The following is a 23,922-nucleotide window of genomic DNA, read 5'->3' on the forward strand; positions in this document are numbered from 1 at the left end:
CAATGAACCAATGGGAGTTAGATTTTTTTTTCGTTACTTAACACCCGTGCCTAATATTGTACATACAATCTTACTTGTTTATACATTACCTGTTACATGTGTGTTACTTATTAAAAACGTTTATTTTTAGCTACTGCAAGGATTTTTATTCCTAATATTATACATATAATCTTACTTGTTTATACATTACCTGTTACATGCGTGTTACTTATTAAAAACGTTTATTTTTAGCTACTGCAAAGATTTTTATTCCTAATATTATACATACAATCTTACTTGTTTATACATTACCTGTTACATGAGTGTTACTTATTAAAAACGTTTATTTTTGGCTACTGCAAGGATTTTTATTATATTTTATCATGTTCTACTTGGATTTTGCACCATTTAACTTTACACACAATTTAGATAAATTCTTATTTTTATCAAGGAGTTTTCTTAACACCATATCAATTTTTAAAAAAATATAATGGAAGAATGGATGTTATTTTGTTTAATATTGAGTTTCTTATGACTGAATGTATAATACTACGCATGCGTGTTACTTGTAAATACATTAATTGATACAAGTGTGTTATTTGTTATAAAATGATTTTTTTTTCATATTTAGCTATTAGACTGGAAGTGCAATGTATGGGAAAGGTTGGGGCAGTATAGAAATAAACTACTCTTTTCCAAAAAGACAAATTTCGCCATCAAACTATTCCTTAGTCTTATTTCTAGATTGATACATCATTAATTTCTGGAATTTCCACGAGATAACAGCAAAATGCATAAAAGCATACTCTTGTCTACTTGAAGCTCTTGGGGGTTTTTTTTCTGATCAACAATGCGAATTCATGGTTTAGTCCCTTACAAAACTCACTAAATTAATCAATTTAACGAAAATATTTTGTAGATATGTATCGATACCTGAAATATCTTAATACCGAATGAGATCACCAAAAATTATATCCAGATTTATTAAAAACCCTGCGTAAAAGCGTAATTATTATATTCACCCTCCACATAAAATGCTTTTTTCTTAAGAAAAACTCTTAAAAAATTTGAAAGTTTGACTTATTTTATTTCACTAATCTAGACTAAGAAAAATAAATTGTTTTCAGTTATAAACTTAAAATATTCTTCATAAAAGAAACCATATTTTTAGCTATAACATCATTAAGAAAATTATAAAAATGAAATAAACTCGTTTTTCAAACTACTTTATTAGATATCCATGCTAAATAAAAAGCACATTTTTCTTTCGTATACTTTAAATTATAATTATTATTAGGCAATATAGCAAAAATTCTATCTTCCTGTTGATTGGTAAATGTTTTCGAATAATAGAATACCAGAGATAAATTCGAATAGAAACAACACTCTGATTTGTTTTCACCTGAATGCGTGAAGGTGTGATAAGTTGTTTATTAGCAATTTCATTCCACCCAAGAATCTAATAAACTTGCTCTACTAGGCCGCTAATAAGTATGTTGTCGACCAGCCGTGAAACAATGAATAGTATTCCTAACACTAGTGTCTTTTATTTCATGTGAAGACTGTACTGTGCAAAGAAGTATAACCATTTATTAGATGCCCGGGAGCAATAAATTAAGTTGTGTCTCAATGACATTCTCTATTTGGGCTAATACAAACTCAATATATTATTCAATATTATATATATAACGTACTGAATATTATAACTGGGGTTTCGCAAGACGAGAAAAGAATAAAAGAAAGGTATCTTAGGTTTTTCAAGACTACTGGAAAATGCTTAAATTTAGATTTCATTTGAGAATTGCGAAATAGGATATTTTTTGTATTTGGTAGCTGTTAGTAACTTAAAACAACTAGATTTATTTTACTTTCGTTATCTATTGAAAGACTTTTCCAGACCATGGGAACTCTGTAAAACTCTTTGATTAGATTTCCAGCAGTTAAATTTCAAAGCAGCTAAAGTCAATGTCTTTAGCACTTTTAATACAAATGCGACACTAGTGTCACCTTTACATTGCTTTTATGTACATAAATATAATTTTTTCTGACGCTTTAATTACAAGTAAAAATATTGTTACATAAGTAAAAAAATACTCTTATATTTATTAAAAAAAAACTGTTAAATTATAATAAATATATCTGGATTTTAATGTAAAATTTAAAAAAAGCAGTTTGAAAAAATTTTTATCAATAATTGATTTTGTAAGTTAAAGGAATCTCAATGGTGAATTACTTGCAAATAAGTGCAGATTTGGAAAATTATTGTTTGGAAGTTTGTCCTGTTAGAAAGATTTTACCTTTTAAAGCAGAAAAAGACATCGGTGCTTCATGCTTTATTTCATAATCATGAAAATTTTTAAAATTCTTATCATAATTTATTTACTTTTTGAAATTAAATTAATAAAGAATAATGAAAAAAGTATACAAAATTTGTTAAGTAAAAATTGTGCGTCAAAAGTGCAACAAACAAATATCATATAAACTGAGTGATTTTTTTTTACTTACAGGGTCGATTACCGCTCAAATATTGGCTAAAATCATTTTATTAGAATTTTTTTTGCTGCTATATTTGCAAATCACTTAATTTTAATTAATTATTGATATTAGTATAATTAGTGTTTATAATTAATTATTATAATTTTGCCTGTTGGGAAGCAATATTTATGTATTTCCCGGGCTTTGAGAGCCCGGGAAATGCTTAGTTAATTTATCTACATATTGATACTAACATTACATATTACATATTAACATTACATATTAATATTACTCATTACATATTAATTCCTTTGTCTACACATTAATTACTAATTACTACATAACTTTCTAATTACTAATTACTACATAACGGGTGAATTTATCGACGTATCCACTTCAAATGAAGAATTGCTCTTTTTACATATTTATAAAATTCATTGAGCATAGTTCAACTTTAAATAAAAAGGACAAAGGGATTACAGGAATTAAATTTATTTTTCTCTTCGTGCAACAATAAGCTTATAGTATAAGTTGATATTTTTGTCTCATATTTGACCTGATTGACCTTATATTCTAAAAGCTAAAAGAAAGAATCTACATTTTCACTCATTTCAAAATGCTCGATATAGTTTTCCCTATAGTTGTCTTTTAATGATAGTATCGTATCAGCTAAATAAATATTGCTTGAGGAAATTATAAATCATGGGCCTTCGAACTTTTTAACACAAATGTTGGACATACAGCCTTAGGGTGGAGACCTAGACAGTAAATGGTCTCTCTCATGCTGCTATTTTTTACGATTTTGAGAGAGTTTTCAACATACAGCAGTTTTGAAATGGACGATTTTGTTTCATAACTATCTGAAGAGTTTTAGAGCATCAAAAGCTCGAAAGTTTTAAGGACGAATTCGATAAAAGTTATCTACATAAAACATTTTGAGTAACATTTGGAGAGTTTTTTCCTTTATTTTATGAGATTTCGTCATGATGTAAATTTTAATTTAAAAAAATCAAAATAAATTATGGTGGTTCAGAGACCTAGCATTTCAGGCTTGCAGCACCGGCATAGGTTGGTAGATATATATGTTTGCCGGTAGAGCCATGCTTAGACTGTACCGCGCAAGAGACACCTGGTTTAAATAGTTAAATAGACGTAATAGATTCTAAAATATTGCCTTTGATGACCAGGATACGCCATATTGAATGAAGATCTTCAATATAGATCGTTCGATGCCGTTTTTAGAGTCTTCTACAAATCAATATTAAATGTTTTCAAGTATCAAAATGGTGTAATATAGTCTTTCGGCAATTAAAAAAGAATACTGTAATATTGCAAAACAACTGTGTTGTAGAGAAATAATATTCTTTTTGCACAGATAAATAAACAACAGTAGAAACTGTCGAATAATAGAGAGATTTTAACTTACCTATGCTTGCATTGTTACTCTAATTTTAACGCTATTTAAAATTTACAGCTCATGCGCGAAATTTTTCGTCCCAATCTCCATTTTTCTAAGGGGTAAAAAGTAAAATAAGCATTGCGGGTAACATAGGAGAAACGCTATGCATAATCTCTATAATGTGAGCAGTGGTGGCTTAGGGGACTAAGCTCTCGCTTTCCAATGAGGTGCCCCGAGTTCAAATTCCAGGGATGGGTAGTTGATACCAGCCGAGCCCTCATCTTACAGCGACCATAGTGCTGCCGTAAAATTGCTGTGCTGATAGTGATGACGCTTCCTTGCAGTCTGGCTAACCGTGAGATGTTTTCGTGGTTTTTCCCCTCCATGTAACGCAAATGCGGGTTACTTCCATTAAAAAAGTTTTCCACTAAGTCAAATTTCACCCAATACTTGATCCAGGAGTTCCCTTCTCTTCTAGATCGGGTGCAAAATTTTAAGGCTACAGTGTTGTACATTGTTCGTCGCAAGTCAAAATTGGGCCGGCAGTTCAATAATGATGACAAAATAAAATAAAATCTCCATAATGTACATATCAACTCAAATACTTTAGAATATAAAGTTGTTTCGATACCAACAGGAAACAACAGTAAACATTGGATAATATTTTCCAAAGTGTTTTGAGTTTCAGACTAGAAGGTGTTCAATTTAAGGAATCAGATACCAGCATTGCTTACAGAGCGTTCAAGTAAAAGGGCGACAGTTTTAACATAACGCATGAGTAATGTAATGTAATCTTTCTGCAAATAAACAAAATATTGCAATAGTATATCCACCAAGCAAAATCAGAAAAGGACCACGCACATCATCTAGTGTAAGAGCGCCTGCTTCAGGTTTCACGTATGTACCGTTACTTTTCAAAATCCAGTTTGTAACCAACTCATCTCTAGTAATTTTATCAAAAATGCCTGAGCATTGAACTCTTGATAACACGGTATTTATAGCATTTTTGCAACAAAACCTCTTAGTGATAGACATTGCAGTAAAACCAGACTCCAGACCATCCATAGACATTGAAGTAAAATCCCTCTCAAGATACCCGTAGTTTACATCCAGCATGAATTTCAAATCCATTATTGCAGCATCACTAAATTCTTTTTCTATTAGTCTCTCGCCAATGTTAAAATACCATCCATTCTGCTCTATCGTCTTACCCAAATTTCGTAAGTGAACATTTTTCTCTGACTTCAAAACGCCATCAAGGTTTGAACCTCGTAACGTTAAACATCTATGTGTCCCCTTCTCCACGGCCTTCGACAGATCCTCAAAATTCCGTATGGCTTTCTCGTCCATTGGATAGGAAAGAAAAGACAGCACAGCAGCTGAGTATGAGAACGATATCACTAATGCAGAGAACCACCAAAACCCCAAAAGCAGTGCACGTGGTTTTGATGTGATTGGTATCGTGGTAGGTTGCTTTAACAAATTTCCAACAAATTGTAAAAGCGTATTTCCAAAAGATTCGTCAAACAAAATTTTGAAAATAAATAGTAAAAATAGCAGTGCTACTCCAACTCCAATCCAAACGGCAACATCAAAGGTTTTTAGGAATGCTACTGAAGTTGATTGTGCTTTAGGTTTACCAACTATAAATTTTACTGGTTGGTGCATATAAGGGGTACTGGCATCAGCAACTGTCAGATAGTCCTCCGATATCTTTAAGAATGCCATGGCAATGTCGGCTTCATTTCTCTGCAGCATTCCAATTAAACCTGACCAGCTTCCATTCGACGTTTGTGTTCCCCATTCACCGTCTATGGGTGACACAAAGCTTAGATTGAATTTTAACACATCTGAGATAATTTTTAAAAGTCTGCCATCAACTCCAAGTAGAGAAAATCCATTGGTTTCATTCCCTTTAATTTCTATTACATGATGTAGAGGATTTATTGCCGCAATAACTTTCATCTCCAAAATTAGATATTTTTCAATGTTTAAAGCTTTGAATGCGCTATTTCAAATTCCCTGCTTCAGTTTAATTTATTTAATGTAATTTATAAACAAGTAATTATTTTAAAGAATTCACATGTTTTTTTGGTAGCTTCATGAACATTGGGCTGTCAACAATGACTGTTTTAAAATATCTGACAAATACTCTGCCTCTATTGCAATCAAATTTAATAAATAAATGTGCCTCTATTGCAATCAAGGTATTATATATTTTATAATAAAGAGTCTTGTTTATACGTAAAAGTTTAAATTGTGGAAAATTCTCTTTGTAATTTCTAAATGACAAAGTTTTGAATAAACATATAGTTCTTATGAATTTTTTAACAAAACATGAATATTTAAATGTTTAATGCAGAAAAAGTCATTAAAACTAAGCAGCGTTTCGCATTAGAATGCATTACATATGTCTAAAAATGGCTATATTTTTGTAAATTACATGAAATAATGCACAAACAAGAAAAAGAAGATGCAAAATTAACCAAATAGCCCTCATTACCTCAACATAATGATATGTTGTACAGCAAAACTTTTTTTTTCTGTTTGATGAAAATCACTGCAAAATTGCATAGAGTTTTGAAGTAAATACTTCACCCTATTCATTTCTCAATGGTTGCTGAAAAAATTGAAACGATGCACATCATATTCAGCAAAAATAATTAGATTCTCAAATTATGTCAAAATAACAAATTGTCAGTCTTTTTTTTAAAAAAAAATCTAAAACATTATATTTTTGTCAAATGATTTTTATACATAGTATTTAATATTTTAAACACACAATCAGGACCTCCACATATTTGAGAAATTTACTCTTTATATGTATAGATTACATATATAGATTGCAAATCATAAAAAAGGGAAAATCTTAAATATCTTCAATTCAATGTTTTTCTTTATTTTCACGAACTGGGACTCAATCTTAATGGCTTAAACGACTAACTTTAAACAGGCTACAGTATTTGGGGTGGTATTTCATGCACAAAAATGATTTTTCTCAGAATGAACTTTTTTTTGTTGATAGATTTGGATTCCTGAATAATAGGGGGTAAAACTCAAGTAATAGGAGGTAGCGACAGCTTAAAAGTACTTGATCCTAATAATTTGGTCAGGAGAGCTGACGAAAGTTTGAACCCCTTTATATTAATTTCTCTTTCTCACACTGAATAACATTGAAAAAATTTTAATTATCATTAACTATTGACTTAATCCATTTAAGTTTCAAATTTTGTCATCTAACAATACATAGTTTTAAATTATGTAAAGTTTTATGACCATACAATTCAGAAGCAATTTTTGCACATTATTAAAATAATTTCAAACATTTATCTTTTTCGTAGCCTTAACTTTTGATAATGTAGTTACATAATTGTATTCTGAAACTGTTTGATTATCTTAAACTGTATCTTTGGCTTAAAGAAATACACAAAGTGAAAACGACTATATGGAGCTCAAATGTTCGATCGCGTTTATAAATAAAGTATACGGACCATACATTCCTGATTCCTGGGCCATAAACAAGATAAGATTGTCTTGAAACTGTAGTGCATGTTCCTTTTTGTGCTTTTATTAAAACTTTAATCAAGCTGTTTTGCTCTATTTAGAGTTCAATTATTTGCTATTATAATTAAAACTTAATCGTTTAAATGTTTCAATAGTTTTATGAATTTGCATAAAATTTTTAGTACATTTATAATTTTATATGTCTTTTTTCGTTTTTAATTTAGAGGCAGTTAGCGCATTCAATCAAGTTTGAAAATTTCATGTTGTAACTAAAATATTATTGTGGTTTAGCATAAAATTTTTATTTCATGGTTAAGCATCAAACTTCCTAAAGGGTCCTTCTGCATTAAAATTAACTTTTAATTCAATCACAAGAATATCATAAATCATTTCCTATGGCCGAATGCATTTCTCAAATGATGTTTAATGCGTTAATATTTAAATTATTTGCCTCCATCCCGTGTTTTTAAATGTATCAATAATAACTCGAATACTTTTGTAAAAAACGTAAACTCTTTTACGTTCCACAAGGATAAATTATAAGTCATTGTTACTGCCAAGTAAAGTGCTTTGAGTCCCAGATACAAAGTTGTTTTATAGGTTGCCAAATGTAGTAAGTAATAGTTTTTAAAGAGTTAAAGAGAAGTAACAGTTTTAACGTTTTGCATGAGTGATATAATATATTCTTTCGACAAATAAACAAAATATCGCGATAATATATCCTCCAAATAAAATTAAAAAAGGACCACGCACATCATCCAGTGTAACAGCACCCGCTTTAGGCTTCACATAGATGTTCTTATTTTTCAAAATCCAGTTTGATACCAATTCATCTTTAATTACTTTATTGAAGATGCCAGAACACTGAAGTCTTGATAAAACAGTATTTATAGCACTTTTGCAGCAAAACCTCTTATTGATGGATATAGCTGTAAAACTAGACTCCAGACCATCGGTAGACATTAAGGTAAAGTCTTGTTCAAGATATCCGTAGTTTACATCCAGCATGAATTTCAAATCCATTATCGCCGTATCGCTGAATTCTTTTTCGGTTATTCTCTCGCCTATATTAAAAAACCATCCCTTTTGCTTTATCGTCTTACCCAGATCTTGTAAGTGAACGCTTTTCTCCCATCTCAGCACGCCGTCAAGGTTTGAACCTCGCAACGTCAAACACTTGTGCGTGCCTTTTTTCACAGCTTTCGACAGTTCTTCGAAAGTACGTATCGCCTTCTCGTCCAACGGATAAGAAAGAAATGACAAAACAGCAGCCGAGTACGAGAACGATACCACCAAAGCATAAAACCACCAAAACCCCAACAGCAAGGCACGTGGTTTTGACGTGGTTGGAATAGTAGTGGGCTGCTTCACCAAGTTTCCGACGAATTGCAGAAATGTATTTCCAAAAGATTCCTTCAAAAGAACTTTGAATATAAGCGGTAGGAATAGGAGTATAAGACCAACGCCAATCCAGACGGCAACGTCGAATGTTTTTAGTAGGGCTATAGAAGTAGATAAGGCCTTAGGCTTACCTACCATGAATTTTACCGGTTCATGAAGAAGTGGCTTACTAGCATCAAGAACTAAAAGGCTTTTGGATGTCACTCCTAAGAAACTCAGAGCAAGATCGGCCTCATTTCTCTCCAGCATTCCAACTAAACCAGACCAACTTCCATCGGGGGTTAACGTGCCCCATTCACCATCAGCAGGTGACACAAAACTTAAGTTGAATTTTAATACGTCAGCAATTATTTTTAATAGTCTACCTTCGACTCCATGTAGCGAAAATCCACAAGTTTTATTTCCTTTGACTTCCATCACATGTTGCAATGAATTAAATGCAACCAAAACATTATTATAAATATTCATCATTTCAGTTTTTTTTCTTCTTCAGTTTCTAAGTTTTTTTTGCGGATTTTCTCTAACAATTCTGCTCAGTTCTTAATGTGCCCTTACTTTATTTCAAGAATTCTAGTTTTCCAGACTACTTAGGCTGTTAGTTTCCCTAGCACTAAGCGCAAGAGTTTGCAATTCTTGATGTTAAATTGATCTGTAATTGATTTTAGTTGAACTGTAATTCTTACTACGACTTTACCTTAGACAACTAAATTGCGACAGTGCTGTGTAAATTATTATATATTTTAAATAAATAACGCTAGCTTTATAGATCCATAAAGATCATTGCTGCTATTATTAACTTAATAACAAATTCCACAACATGATATTTTACATTAATCAATAATCTTTTAGACGTAGAATTTCATACCGCAACAACGCTTAACTCCTAATTATAAGTTTTACTCTCGAAACATGATTACTTTGAAACAACGGTGAAGTGTATTTTGCTTTAACAAAGAATAATATTTATAAGAGATATTATCATACATCTGATATCTCCGATATCATTTCATCTATTATTTTTTTCAAGCGATTAGCAGCTACTTATTTTTAAGCAAAACCACCTAAATCTTGATGGTTTATGTAGAACAATTTACACAATTTGAAGAAAAAAAATATTTATTTTTAACAATATTATTGATAACGTAATGACTTGTTGCTACGTAATCTATATTTTTTCGGGGGGATTTATTGTAAATTACATAGTGTCTGGATATAAAGACTTTAATCTTATACACATTTTAGCAGAAAACCAATTATGCAAATTTACCTAACAACTTAAACGTATGCAGGTGATAAAAAGCAATTTCTTTACCTTAAGCATGAAATAAAAGATAGTCGATATATATTTACAGCGCATTCCTTAAAAGAATATATTCATTTTTATAGGAATAAAATTATTTTCATTTATTTTGTATCATACAAGATGCATAAAATTAAAATATTTGTAAAAAAAAAATTTATCTTAAAATATTTTTTTTTTAATTTTGAAATACATTATTTTCTGTAATTTTTCTTTTTTATTTTGTTTATTAAATGGTTTATCCTTCACACTTGGAAATCAACTTATTATGCAACATTTTTTGATAAAGATATTTAGTTAAGGTTTTTACAATTATTTAAGAGTGAATATGTGGCAGTTAATTTTTAATAAGTTAAATTTAGCTTTAATTAACAAGCTGCTTCAGTTTTATGTGCCTACAAAACGTTTATGTAAGGCTGTTAAAACTCTGTGGAACTTGTAATTTTTAAACTAGTATAATTTAACTAATACTACTAAACCAGAACTAATTAACTTGAAAAGTAATTCTAGTATTTAACTTTCCGTACAAAAGTTCGAAAAGATTCTCTAACCTTTCAAAGAATTTTTTTGGTGAAGATAATTAAACGAGTTTTTAAAATTTAAAATAATTCGATATGGAAAAGGAATTTTTTTAAAAAATTTTTGTGACTGTTGTTTCAATATGAACAAAGTGAAACATTTCCATTTCAATCCAATAAAATCGAAAAATATATTTGCGAAACCAAAACTGTTGTTATATAAATAAGGATATTTGCGATCTTGAATAACTTTTAATTGATGTAAATAATAAATTTGTCTTATCGAAACAAATATAATTGCGCATCAATCATTGATGCTGATAAACGATGAGAGTGGAACCCAATTTTAAAAAAAAATTATTTTATTTGTCAAAAAATTTATATTTACACCTCACTTTTAAATTGCAGGTGAATTTTGGAGCAGAAAATGCAATCGATGCGTTTCACTTTCATGTGTGAATTTACCAGTCTCGGATCTCTTTTGTCAAGACTACTTTCGGAATCTGTTTTGTAAGTTATTTTTAGAAATGGAACGCAAACAACTAGAAAATGTTTAGAAATAACTTTTTGCACTGTATTCTAGTGAGTGGATTGCTTCTGAAGTCAAATTTTAAGCTTTTTGATAGAAAAGTTAGTTTCATTGATTTGAAATAATGCAGTGCATTCGTAATAAATTTATTCTCATGCAAATGTCTATTAAATATATGTTGTTGTTTTTTTTAAAAAAAAAGAACTATTTGCTAAAATTAAGATTGATAGTTCCCTAAAGTTATTTCAATAACCAAATAATATAGTCATTTGGGATCTTTTTGACAAAAAAGAAACTTAATTCAAATAACAAGGAAACCAAAAAGGAAATTTTAAAAAAAAATTATAAAAAAAGGATTTTGCTTTTAAAATACGTTATATTTCGGTAGAAATTTGAAAATTTTGAATAAATTTAATTCAACAACAAAAAAAACAGATACTGTTTTCGTTTTTTAATTACTAAAAGCAGAATATTGAAGATAATTGTATTATACCCCTTAAAAAACTGCTTGTCTATTTTTTTATGTAAAAACTAAATAAAGATCAGCAGACACTTTTATTAAAAAAAAACACATTGAATGTGAGTCAAGTGAGCAGTAGGCTTTAGAAGCACTTAGCTTCTGCATTATTTCAAAATAATAATTAAAAACATCGTAATTTTGGCTGCTATTATTCCACATTACATTTATTAATTGTATATTACCATAAAAAATTTTCATCTTTTGAATTCAGCTTGTATTTAGTATTCAATTTAAAATAAGCAACCTGTGAATAAGTTGAGTTCGTGTTGTGCTATAGCCATTGTTAGAATCACAAGCTAATTAGGCAATAATATTTCACGGTTGTTTCTTTACATTTGCATAAAAATTTTGAATAATATTTTACATAAAGTAAGATTAAACTCAATTGAGAAACAGCTGTATAAGAAAATATAAAAAAAAATTAAATCATTAATTACATCTTTCTACACTCTTAGTCAGCAAATAGATCTTAAACGCTAAAGAACATAATTAGAAAAAGTAGTTAGTTCATTTGGGAATATGGTTAAAATAAACACCGTAATATTATTCAAATGAGATTCTCCAAATAGCACGATATTTAGAATATTTGCATACTTACTAGTGTGTTTCATCTCGACTGCAAATTGTTTTAGAAGAAAAATTTATCGCTTTAAAAGAAATAAATAGCACATCACGTAGTTTTTAATATGGAAATAAACATGAGACTCATGAAAACTTAATCACAAATTTGTGTTCTGGTAAGTGTTTGGGGAAATTAATGCTGTGGGAATATGTTACTGTTAAATTTTGAACCTTTAGTTACGAACGGAATTCATAAAACAGAATTAGCAAAATGTAAATTAGGACTTTTTTTTACCAAGCTACAATTTGAAAACTCCAAAATAATTTTAAAACGTTAATAATTTTTTTAATAGTGAGAATGGAATAGTGGTTCAAATTTTGATCTTTCATTTATACACCTAATTGAGGGATGTGATCGAAAGTGATGGAATTGATATAGTATTCCTCGTTCTCGTATTTTTATTGCATAAGAATGATATTCATATAATCGATGAGTGTCAAAATGAATGGTCAATAAAATGGCCACAGTAAAAGTGCGTCTTAAAGTTCAATTAAAATTTTACAACTCAATGAGGAATTTTTTCGCGCTTTTCCATTCATTTTTAAAAACGCATTAAGGGAAAATTCATTCATCACATTTTACAACTCAACGAGTAATTTTGTTCACACTTTTCCCTTCTTTTTTAAACACACATTAAGGGAAAATTCATTCAAAAAATTTTGCAACTCAACGAGGAATTTTATTCATACTTTTCCTTTCTTTTTTTAACACACATTAAGAGAAAATTCCTTCATCAAATTTTACAACTCAGCAAAGAATTTTGCTCATACTTTTTATTTTTATTTAACCACACACTACGGGAAAACTCACGTGCAATAAACAGTAAAAAAATCAAATTTACACACGAGTCACCCAAATTTTAAACATCATTGCACAAAAAAGTATTTAATAGAATAATTTTCCACTTATAACATTAAGGTGCTTAAGAAATCAATCAATTCAGTATAAGCGAAAACATGGACTAAACACATTGTTTTCGAAATAGCATTTTTTAAGTACATCCAGAGAACGTTTCCTTTATTTACTTATTTGTCAAATTTAAATTGTAAAACCTTGTATGCAAACGTTTACGAAATGAATCTAATCTATGTATGTATCTCTCATGTGGCACCATAAACTCGAGTATTTCTCTATCTTTTGGCAACACTATAGTTATTATTCATTTTGTTAGGTTGTATTAAGTAATAATCTAAGCAATGTTGAACAGTTATATGCTAAGTATTTATTTACAATAATTTTGTATTTTTAGAGAAATAAAAGCTTAGTTACGAAGATTAAGATTTATTTAAATTTATTTTTTATCCTATATAATATGTCCCGCAGTGGACTGATCGTTAAGACACGGTTCCCAGCAGATCACCGAAGTCAAGCATCACTGGCTACTGTCAGTGGGTGACCACTGACAGTAGCCAGGTGGTGGGCCACTTGGATCAGTCTGCGTAGGGACCGAGGGTGTGCGGTATTGGTCCTCGTTAAACTGTGCTACCGTAAAGTGCTCGACTTCGCGTGCAGGTCGTCGGGCTACCGAAGCGGGGGTGCCATCCCTTCCGCAGAGGATCACAATTGTGATGGCATGTCTTCGGATCATCCTCCGGGATGTTTCCCAGACCGTCGCCAATAGCCCATTGTGCAGCTCTAGTGCGACGTAAAGTAACAACAGCAACAGCAACCTATATAATATCGCTTTAGAAATCTGAAATGTAAACGGTGCTATAGTGCCACAAACTAGCATACGAATATTAGCAACGAAGCTTGCCTTTTTTGAGCAAAAGCTCATATACATATTATACGACACTCAAATTATGGCTAGAAAGATGCATGAGGTTGTTCATCAGATAGTACAGCAAGTAATGTATGTGCTATCTCACTACAGAGAAGAAAATTATTTAAATATTTCTGCTGTCTACTGTGCTGAAATTTCCCAAGCACACAATAAGAGAGAAATTTGAATTATATTTCTTACCTTTTAATTTATTTTGAAACAGTTTGTTTGAAGCAGCTTGTGCTTCTGCGGAACTTGTGTTTTTAAAGCCTATATTAAATTCATACCTATGGTTATTTGCGTAATTTAACGACTGCCGGACAGTTTTTAGAAATTACTAAAACTCAACACATAAAGAACTTTGACAATATCGCAGAAAATCTTTGTAAGTAGTTAAAATTTAAATCAAAGTACTTCACCGTGAGCAACAGAAAGACTGTGAAAAAAATTTGGTTAATACATTGTTCAAAACTAATTCAGGTGTAAGAATTGGGGTTGTATAATTAGAATATTTAAATACAATTCAAGCCGTGATATCTCAAGGGATAGAGCAATACCCTCTTAATGAGGTGACCCATGCTCGAATCCCAGCGATGACCGGTCGATGCGAATTTTGCACCCGGCTCACACCGAAAACTGTACTGACGCAAAATATCCTCACTAGTAGATAGATCATGGTTAGAGTCCCCTTGTCGTGAGGCTAACCGTGGGATGTTTTCATGGTTTTCCTCTCTGTGTAACGCAAATGCATGTTTGTTCCATCAAATAGTCCTCCGAGAAGCAAAATTCCTCTCAATACTTAAACCACAAGTTTCCTTGCCTTCTGAATTGGGTTCGAAATTACAAGGCTACGGAGATGAATATTAGCAGTCGTAAACTCGAAAAATTGGGTCGGCTGTTCAACGACTGTTATAAAATATAAAATAGAATTAGAATATTTAAATACAGTTGTGATGTACTTTCCGCTTGGTTACCATAAAGTTTATATGCTGTACAAGATAAGTTTGAAAGGTGTCCAAGCTGGTCGCCAAAGGCTGCTAGTACTCTAGTATGATTTCTATAGTGCAAACAAAACGCGGTATAAACATTTCAAATTTTAAAATCATTAAAATCTAAATTCTCCTGGACAATGTTTGTCATCAAGTGGCTCAGTAATCTTTCCAAGTCATATTGCCTCAGATTGCTTATAGCACAATTTAATTAAATTATGCCAAGTGAATAAAGTAAAACAACGCGAATAAACTTTTGTTTCAATTCTATTCCCCCAGTATTCCAAAAAAAATCAAACCGAAAGTCTTGCAGTCCTTCTCTGAAATGAATTCCATTTGTAATGAATTTGACAGCTGCTTTCAATAGCTGAATTAAGCTCTAGCGACTCTCTTGCTTTCTTCTGCAATATTTTGTTTTGACATGGAGGAAGGTTCATAATTCGTAAATAATTCTTCAATTCATGAAAATCTATGCATTCGTATAATTCAAAGGAAGTTATAAATGTCTCTTATTGTATTGTTCATCTGCTAACAATACAGACAACCACAGTCAAGAAAAAGGTGAACAAACAAGAACCTTCCTCCATGTCAAAACAAAATATGGCAGAAGAAAGCAAGAGAGTCGCTAGAGTTTAATTTAGCTAGGGAAGCATCTGTCAAATTCATTACAAATGGAAATGTTAACAATGTATCAGTGGCTGTAAAAATTAGTCCCATATAATGATCCATACTACCAGTAAATGTACATTATAATATGATACAATACGAATTTTAATTCAAAATAATAATTTCCAGCACAATCCCTGCATGCATTCATTCAAATTCAAGTTTTCTATTTCCCACAAAGAGAATCCGTTTTAGAAATCCTTGTTGTCCTCTTCTAAAGATTAAGCAATCACATTTCGTTTCATATAAAACAATCTGCCTTCACTTTAGGGAAAATGCATTTTAAACATTGGAACAAAGCTAAGTTCATTAAGATTAATGAATGCTTTGTTTTCAAAGCAGAATCGGATAAATCCATAAAAATTCTACGATGCTTACAAGTTTTAAAGTATATGAGAAATGTTGATGAGGTCTTTACATTATTAAACTCTCTTATTGTTAAATTGCATTTCGTGATTTAATAACCTTACAATCAAAACTTTGACCTGCTTCCTATTGAAGCCTTGTGCTGGGAGACAATGGAATTTTGAATGTACCTGACCGCTACAAGCAAAAATTATCGCTGTTTAATCGCTGAAGGGTAAACACTCCTATCTCTTTTCTACTAGCTTGAGTTCTAAAATTTTAATCGAGGCTTTGAGATTACGAACATCACAAATTTAAATCATTTTCTGATCATTGCCAACAAAAGTTATCACCAAAATAAATGCAAAGTTAATCAAAATTTTAATTGCTCGACAGCTCGAATTTTAATTAGAACTTTCTGCTTGACGAAAATACAGTTTTAACCGTTTCCTAACTGTAATTAACAAATTAATTACAAAAAAGAATTTATCGTCAAATGAAATTTCTTATCACTTTCTAATTTAGTGGAAAAGTAGGATTATCTTGCAGTCAAAATTTTGACCTATTTTCTACAGAAACTTTGTGCTAGGAGGCAATGAAGTTTTAATTGTTCCTGACCACCACATGTCGAATTTATAACGTTATTATCACTAAAAGACTATTAGTAAACATGGCAATCTCTTTTCGACAAACTAAAGCACTTAAATTTTGACCGGAACTTTGAGATTAAGAGCATCACAAATTTAAGTATTTTTCCGATCGTAACAAATAAATTATCACTCAAGCAAATTTATAGTTAATCAAAGTTTTGATTAATCGTTCCTTGACTGCTATTAGTAAAGTTAATTGCTGATGTTGTTGCTGTCGTCGGCCATAAGGGCAGAGGGGGTGTGGTTGTTTTTGTTTTCCAGTGGAGCCATCTACGGTCAAGAATTCGAATTCTATCACGCCAATACGTCACACCAGTTTTATAAGGCGGACCCATTCACACATCCATTCAATCCACAGATCGTAATTTTGACCAGAACCAAAGAACGATCAATCTCCAATTCAGTACCCCCAAAGTTATGATTTGTTATGAATAAAGTTAATTACAAATTAAAACATAATTTATCATCAAATAAAGCCCTTCACTTCCCGCTTTACTGGAGGCTCTCAAAACTCTGTTTCACATAATGTCTCTCTGTATCCCACATCCGTCTCTGTGCTACTAAGAGCTCTGTATAGTTACAAATTAAAACATAATTTATCGTCAAATAAAAGCTTTCACTTCCCGACTTACTGGAGGCTCTCAAAACTCTGTTTAATGTCTCTCTGTATCCCACATCAGTCTCTGTGTTACTAAGAGCTCTGTATAGTTACAAATTGAAACATAATTTATCGTCAAATAAAACTTGTCACTTCCCGATTTACTGGAGGCTCTCAAAACTCTGCTTCATATAATGTCTCTCTGTATTCCACATCCATCTCGGTGTTACTAAGAGCTCTATATAGTTACAAATTAAAACATAATTTATCGTCAAATAAAACCTTTTACTTCCCGACTTACTGGAGGCTCTCAAAACTCTGTTTCACATAATGTCTCTCTGTATCCCCCATCCTGCTCGGTGTTACTAAGAGCTCTGTACAGTTACAAATTAAAACATAATTTATAGTCAAATAAAACCTTTTACTTCCCGGCTTACTGGAGGCTCTCAACTCTGCTTCACTTAATGTCTCTCTGTATCCCACATCCTTCTCGGTGTTACTAAGAGCTCTGTATAGTACATAAATGCAGCTATTAAATAAAAAGTTTTAGTTTAGATCTATTAATTCCTTCATATATTCTCAGCATTATAGTATCAAAATCCTCGTTGTTAACAAGCAAATTGTCCAGTCTGTCAAACCACCGCATCAAGAATATGCTTGCTGACTTTTTCTTTTAACTAAGTGCATAACGACTAAAGTAAACTTTTTTTCTAAAATTGAAATCTTCAATTTTGATTTTTAAACTAATTAATAAATTACGATGCATGTATAAAATCATATTTGTAGTTAATATTCTTAAATAAATATAAATCAGTATAACGAATCCAAAGTACGTATATCTGAAATAAAATTATCATCTAAAAGTCTGTTTAGAACAATCACATATAATTCAACCGAGTCGAATAATATTACTACAGATGTATTTATTTCATATATTTCTAGAAATATTAATTTTCTTTCTCGTGTTTACATCGAAAATAATTATTTTCTCATTTACTGCATTCACATTATTTTATAGATGAAAGAGGGAAGAGAACAGAAAAGAAGAAATATTGATCAGCACATTTAGACAGATTTTATCTTTGATACTTTCCCATTGTTCCCGGAAAACATTTTCCGATATCTTTCTTCAAATTACTTCATTGAAATCATTTTCGGTGAGATAAATATGCAGAAGAAGAGAATGAAATGAACTGATTTAAATAACTATGTTTGCTTTGAGAACATTCCATTAGAACTTCCAATGCTTTGATTAAAACGATAAAATAAGTTGATGCTAGCAAACATGGATGGTTTATTTCAACGCAAATAATAAATCAATTATATGTTGAAACTGCGCATTTTTCAATACATATAGCATTTAATAAAATAGCAGGTAGTAATGCATGAAGTTTTACCTTGAAGTTACAGTTTAAAATAATAATTTTATACTGGTTTTTAAGTGAATAAAATTAAATTTGTGTGTTCAAATTTGATAATAAAATATTATAAAAATATTATAAGAAAGACATATATATACGCAGTTGCAAAATATATTTTTCGCCAAATATGGAATTCTATGCCTTTGTACGGAGCTAAATTGTGAAATCAGCTTTAAAGATGTGTTTTATTTTCCTTAAAATACAAGATGAGTTTAAATGTGAGCTCATTAAAGTATCATGACCTGGTGTATAGTATGATGGAAGCTTTTATGCTTTTGAAGCAAATGCAAATTAAAATATTGTCTGCTAAAAGCATATTTTATGCTTTAACTGACAATATTTTTATGTCATTTTGTTCGTTGTCAGAGTCTTCCTTTTTCAAGAATACTAAAACCTTTCCGATTACCGAATTTTATTTTATAACCGGCATTCAACAACCCAACCATTTTTGAGTTTTTCACTTTTGATGTTCAACTCCGTAGCCTTGTAATTTTGAACCCCCCCCCTACAGTAAACAAGGGAAGCCCTGGATCAAGCATTGGGACATACTAACCTTAGTGGAGGACGTTTTGATGGAACTAACTCGCAATTGCGTTACAACCACAAAACCTCCCTATGTTAGCCCGACGGTAAGGTGATTCTAACAGATTTTTCGTCTACCACTGAGGATATTTTACATCAGCACTGTGGTCAGTGTGGTCGGAATAACTCGCATCAACCTTCCACCACTGGGATTCAAACCTCAGTCTTTTCATTGGGAGGCGAACACTTTATCCCCTAATCCACCACGACTCTCTCTTACCGTATATTATTTTATTTTTTGACCGTCGTTGAACAACGACGACCGACCCAATTTCGAGGTTATGTCTACCAATATTCAACGCCATAGGCTTGTAATTTTGAATCCAATCCAGAAGACAAGGGAACTCCAGGATCAAGTATTCGAAGAAATTTTGCCCTTATGGAGAACTTTTTGATGGAACTAACCCGCATTTGCTTCATATTGAAAGGAAAACCACGAAAGCCTCTCATGGTTAGCCTGATGGCAAGGGGACTCTAACCCATGATCCGTCTACCACCTAGGATGTTTTACGCCAGTACTGAGGTCAGTGCGGGACGGTAGTGGAATTCATATCGATCAGCCATCGCTGGGATTCGAACCCAGTTCATCTCATTGGGAGGTGAACGCTCTTTCCCGTAAACTACCACGTCTAGTAATAACAACAAATTTTCATTGTTCAGTTGAATTGAGTTGAATGCAGGATTTACTGATGCAAAATCCAAAGGAAGACGTGCGGCGCCAAATAATAATTTTAAGCAGATCAAAAGATAAGATACATAATACATTATTCGAATTTGTTAAGCCACAGATGTTACTTTTCCCACACTCTTTATTTTATTTTATTTTGTAACTGTCGTTGAACGGCTGACCCAATTTTTGGGTTAACGACTACTAATGTTCAACACCGTAGCTTTGTAATTTCGAATCCAATCCAGAAGACAAGGTAACTTCTGGATCAAATGTTTTGAGAAATTTGCCTTTGTGGAGAACTTTTTGGTGATCCAATCAGCATTTGCTTCATATGGAAAAAAACACCAGAATCTCCCATGCTTAGCTTGATGGTAAGGGGTTTCTTACGCATGATTGGTCGACCTTCTTTTCTTCTTCTTATTTGTCAGCACTACAGCCTAATGCAGGCCAAGGCTTTCTCAATTAGCTGTCTCCCGGCAGGGCGGCTTTGAGCTAGATTTTTCACCTGTTTATTCCCAACAATTTTAAGTCCTTCTCAACATTGTCCAACCATCTTGTAGCTGGTCTCCCTCTTCTTCTAGTTCCTTCAATTTTCGAAAACGTAAGTTTTTTTACTAGGTCCAAATCTTCAAGCCGAAAAACATGCCTCAGCCATCTGATCCTATAGGCCTTAATAACCCTCAGACTATTAGGTAATCTATAATTAATGTATATCTCATGATTATATAAACTTCTCCAAATATTATTTTCCTTAACTGCTCCAAAAATTGACCGAAGGATCTTTCTTTCAAAAAAGAGTAGTCTATTTTCCTCTGTTTTATTAATTGCCCAGGTCTCGCTACCATGCTGAAGAATTGGTCTGATTACGGTTTTGTATAGATTTACTTTTGCACCAATGGAGAGGAATTTCGATTTTAATTGGTTTCTCAGACCAAAGTAGCACTTATTAGCCATCAAAGGTCTGTTCCTAACTTCAACCCTTATCTAATTTTTGATGGTAACAAGCGTACCCAGATACTTGAACTGGGTAACTCCTTCAAAGGTATAATCCCCAATTCTGAGTGGCTGTACATGATGTACTCTAGAGCTCACTACCATAAATTTTGTTCTATCTTCGTTTACTGCTAGACCCATATCTTTGGCAGCTTTCTCAAGGGCAGTAAACATCTTGCATTGTTCGCCCAACCATATCAATGTCATCTCCGTAGGCTAGTAGCTGTATAGATCTCTGCAGAATAGTGCCTCTAGTGTTGATCCCTGAATCTCTTATAGCTTTTTCTAGGGCAATATTAAATAAAATGCAAGACAGAGAGTCTCCACTGAGGATGTTTTACATCAGCACTGTGGTCGGTGCAAGCTGGATTCAGAATTCGTATAGACCAGGAATTGCTAGAATTCGAACCCAGTTCACCTCATTGGAAGGCGGACGCTCTATCCCCTGAGCAATTACGACTCTCCCACTCTCTATAACCATATTTTTGAGTTTCTCCTTACTGAACCCATAAATTTTTTTTGCTCTAAAACACATAGCAAATCATGCCTCTATTGAGTTATTGAGATCTGCAGCATCAAGAAATGTCTTTCACAACTCTGCCTTGTGCCCATTAAATAGAAAAAAATCTTTTTTTTTTAAATCTATTACTCTTTTTCTATCATTATTATTATTATTAGAAAATTACTCCGCTAAATTTGGAGCATTTAAGCAGGAAAATATTTTCTCCAATGCCCACTCGATTGACATTCAAGTATCAGTAGGACCCTATTAGGCGAGTCAACGTTGCTCCCACAGTAAGGACAGATAGTACAGAGAGCATCCATGTCTTGTCCGGGATCCGAACGCAGGAAGCTTTCTGTTGTGAGGTCAGTTATTGTGAGACCAGGTTCCTGACCATTACACAGCCCGAGCAACATAGTAATATAAAAACTATTTTACGACAACATTAAGACATATTGGAAATAATATGAATGTCAGGTGCCTGCTCTGGTATTATTAAGTATTACCATCATCAGTTCTGAAGCAGAGAATAAACATCATTTTTTTATGTGTCTCTGCACTGGTAATAGTTTTCTTTGTAGTATGTAAGCGGCCATCTATTTTCAATTTTTTTATTCATTTTATTTTAATATTTTTTTATTTGTGTCTTATACCAAAGCTCCCTGCTTTATTTATCCACATATTTTTATCTCCAGCACAAAACTTAATCTCATTTAATAGAAAATTGCAGTGTAAAATATGTATGCATGGATACATAAATTATCTGTAGACACACAGGGAGTGGAAAAATTATGGAAAAACTTCTACACAAATAAATTTTTTCATGTTTCACAAGAAATATTTAGAATCATTTCATTCTTTCAGAAGTATTTAGATCATGCGATTTCTCATTCGTATCAATGAAGTTTAAAGCTTTCAAAGGTTTCAGAGACCGACAATACATTACAAACGGAAAATAGTGTTTTTGAAAATCCTATGACAAAAAAAGGGAACAATGAAGTTGTAACTTGTAGCAATCATTTTGATTATTATATGTAATAATTGCACTAAGTTTTGCTAGCCTATGTTAAATATTTATGAAGATATGGACATTTTTATAAAAACATATTTTTTTGCTTTAATATTTTTTACCATAACTTTAAAAATATTTAATAAAATAAAACAAAATTTTTAGAGCAATTTAAAATTAGTTAAAATTATTGCTTTAAAGTTTGAGGAATCTGCGCACGATATGAGTAATTAAACTAGTTCTTTTGAACTGCGCATGCGTGGGAAAAGAATTTTTTTTTTCTAATTTTATAGAGAATCGTAATTGCCAACTAATAAAAAAATGTCCGATTAAAATATCCTAAAGATTAAAATGTTTTTAGCACTTTTTTAAGTAGTTTGTGTGCTTTTTAATAGAAACTCAAAAGTATAAGGGGTTTCCTACAAATATTATTTTGTATAATGAAACAAAATTAAGTAACAAATGATAATGCCTTGCAATAAACGGTCTCACACCTAACAATGATTGTAAAAGGAAAGAAAAGATACTTTTTTATAGGGATGATCCCCAAACAATGCCGGTGTCATTATCTTTAAACCTTATTCAATAGCACAAAGTAAAATTTGTTTAAAATCCCGTATCGCATTTTGAGTTTCTTTTCGAAGGTACAAAAATAAATTTGAAAATTTCTTGAAACTTTTTAAGTTAGTTTGGAAGATAAGTATATTGCATATGTAAGTGCATTAGTATAGAACTATTTCCATTATTTTGTCCACCCCCTGTATATAATTTTTAAAAATAATGGTACAGTCCTCTCATAAAATAGAAAGCAAAATCATCCACTGAAACTAAATATTTACCATATTTATTTACGTTTGAAGTTTATTAGCTATATTTAGAGAATTAGAATTGGCTTTTATTTGACCCTTGATATGATAATAAAAAAAGTAAATATTTTCACGATAAGAATTCCCAAAACACATTCTGAATTAGACATCTACTACATCAACACAGAGTAAAACTTATTTTTTCAAATTTTCGCTTCGACATAATTATGAATAAATACAATTTTTTCGACTTCATTTAAGAGACGAAGATAGTTTTAAACAACATAAATCGCGTCATCGCTCAACTTATTTAAAAAAATAACGGAGCAATTTAAAAATAACAACCTTAATATTTTCATAAAGATAATTACGTTGTTAAAAAATAAATTGAGAATTAAAAAAAAAACTCCATGCATTATACCTCCCTTACATCATTTCTTTTTTTTTACCATCTATTTTTCATTTGCGTGTAATTAAAGAAAGCTTCCTATTAATTCTTTCTAATTATTGCAATAAGAAGCCGAGCTTTTTTAAAGAAGTTTTTTACATGTCTAAATTTAAGGAAACAAAGACTATTTTTTGTTACAATTATTATGATTTATTTGAATAACTTATAAGTCACATAAATTAAAATAGCATATTTTATTCATTAAAAGCATTTTTTCACAAAGCGAGAGGTGAA

The 23,922-nt window shown here is 31.4% G+C and overlaps 2 protein-coding genes across 2 annotated transcripts; both read right to left on the minus strand.

Moving 5' to 3' along the window:
- Positions 1–4,615: 4,615 nt before the first annotated feature.
- LOC107456275 (glutamate receptor ionotropic, kainate glr-3-like) lies at positions 4,616–5,818 on the minus strand. The gene has a single exon (XM_016074098.1). It carries the CDS (start codon positions 5,816–5,818, stop codon positions 4,616–4,618), a length of 1,203 nt encoding a protein of 400 aa, XP_015929584.1.
- Positions 5,819–8,011: 2,193 nt separating this feature from the next.
- LOC110282021 (glutamate receptor ionotropic, kainate glr-3-like) lies at positions 8,012–9,226 on the minus strand. Its single transcript, XM_021144520.1, has one exon. It carries the CDS (start codon positions 9,224–9,226, stop codon positions 8,012–8,014), a length of 1,215 nt encoding a protein of 404 aa, XP_021000179.1.
- Between the last annotated feature and the right edge of the window lie 14,696 nt (positions 9,227–23,922).

The sequence above is a fragment of the Parasteatoda tepidariorum genome, chromosome 8 (genome assembly GCF_043381705.1).
Source record: "Parasteatoda tepidariorum isolate YZ-2023 chromosome 8, CAS_Ptep_4.0, whole genome shotgun sequence".
Classification (NCBI taxonomy): domain Eukaryota; kingdom Metazoa; phylum Arthropoda; class Arachnida; order Araneae; family Theridiidae; genus Parasteatoda; species Parasteatoda tepidariorum.

Bases quoted from the DNA above. Each gene is read 5' to 3' on its own strand.
- LOC110282021 (XM_021144520.1), bottom strand. From the start codon at position 9,226: ATGAATATTTATAATAATGTTTTGGTTGCATTTAATTCATTGCAACAT.
- LOC107456275 (XM_016074098.1), bottom strand. From the start codon at position 5,818: ATGAAAGTTATTGCGGCAATAAATCCTCTACATCATGTAATAGAAATT.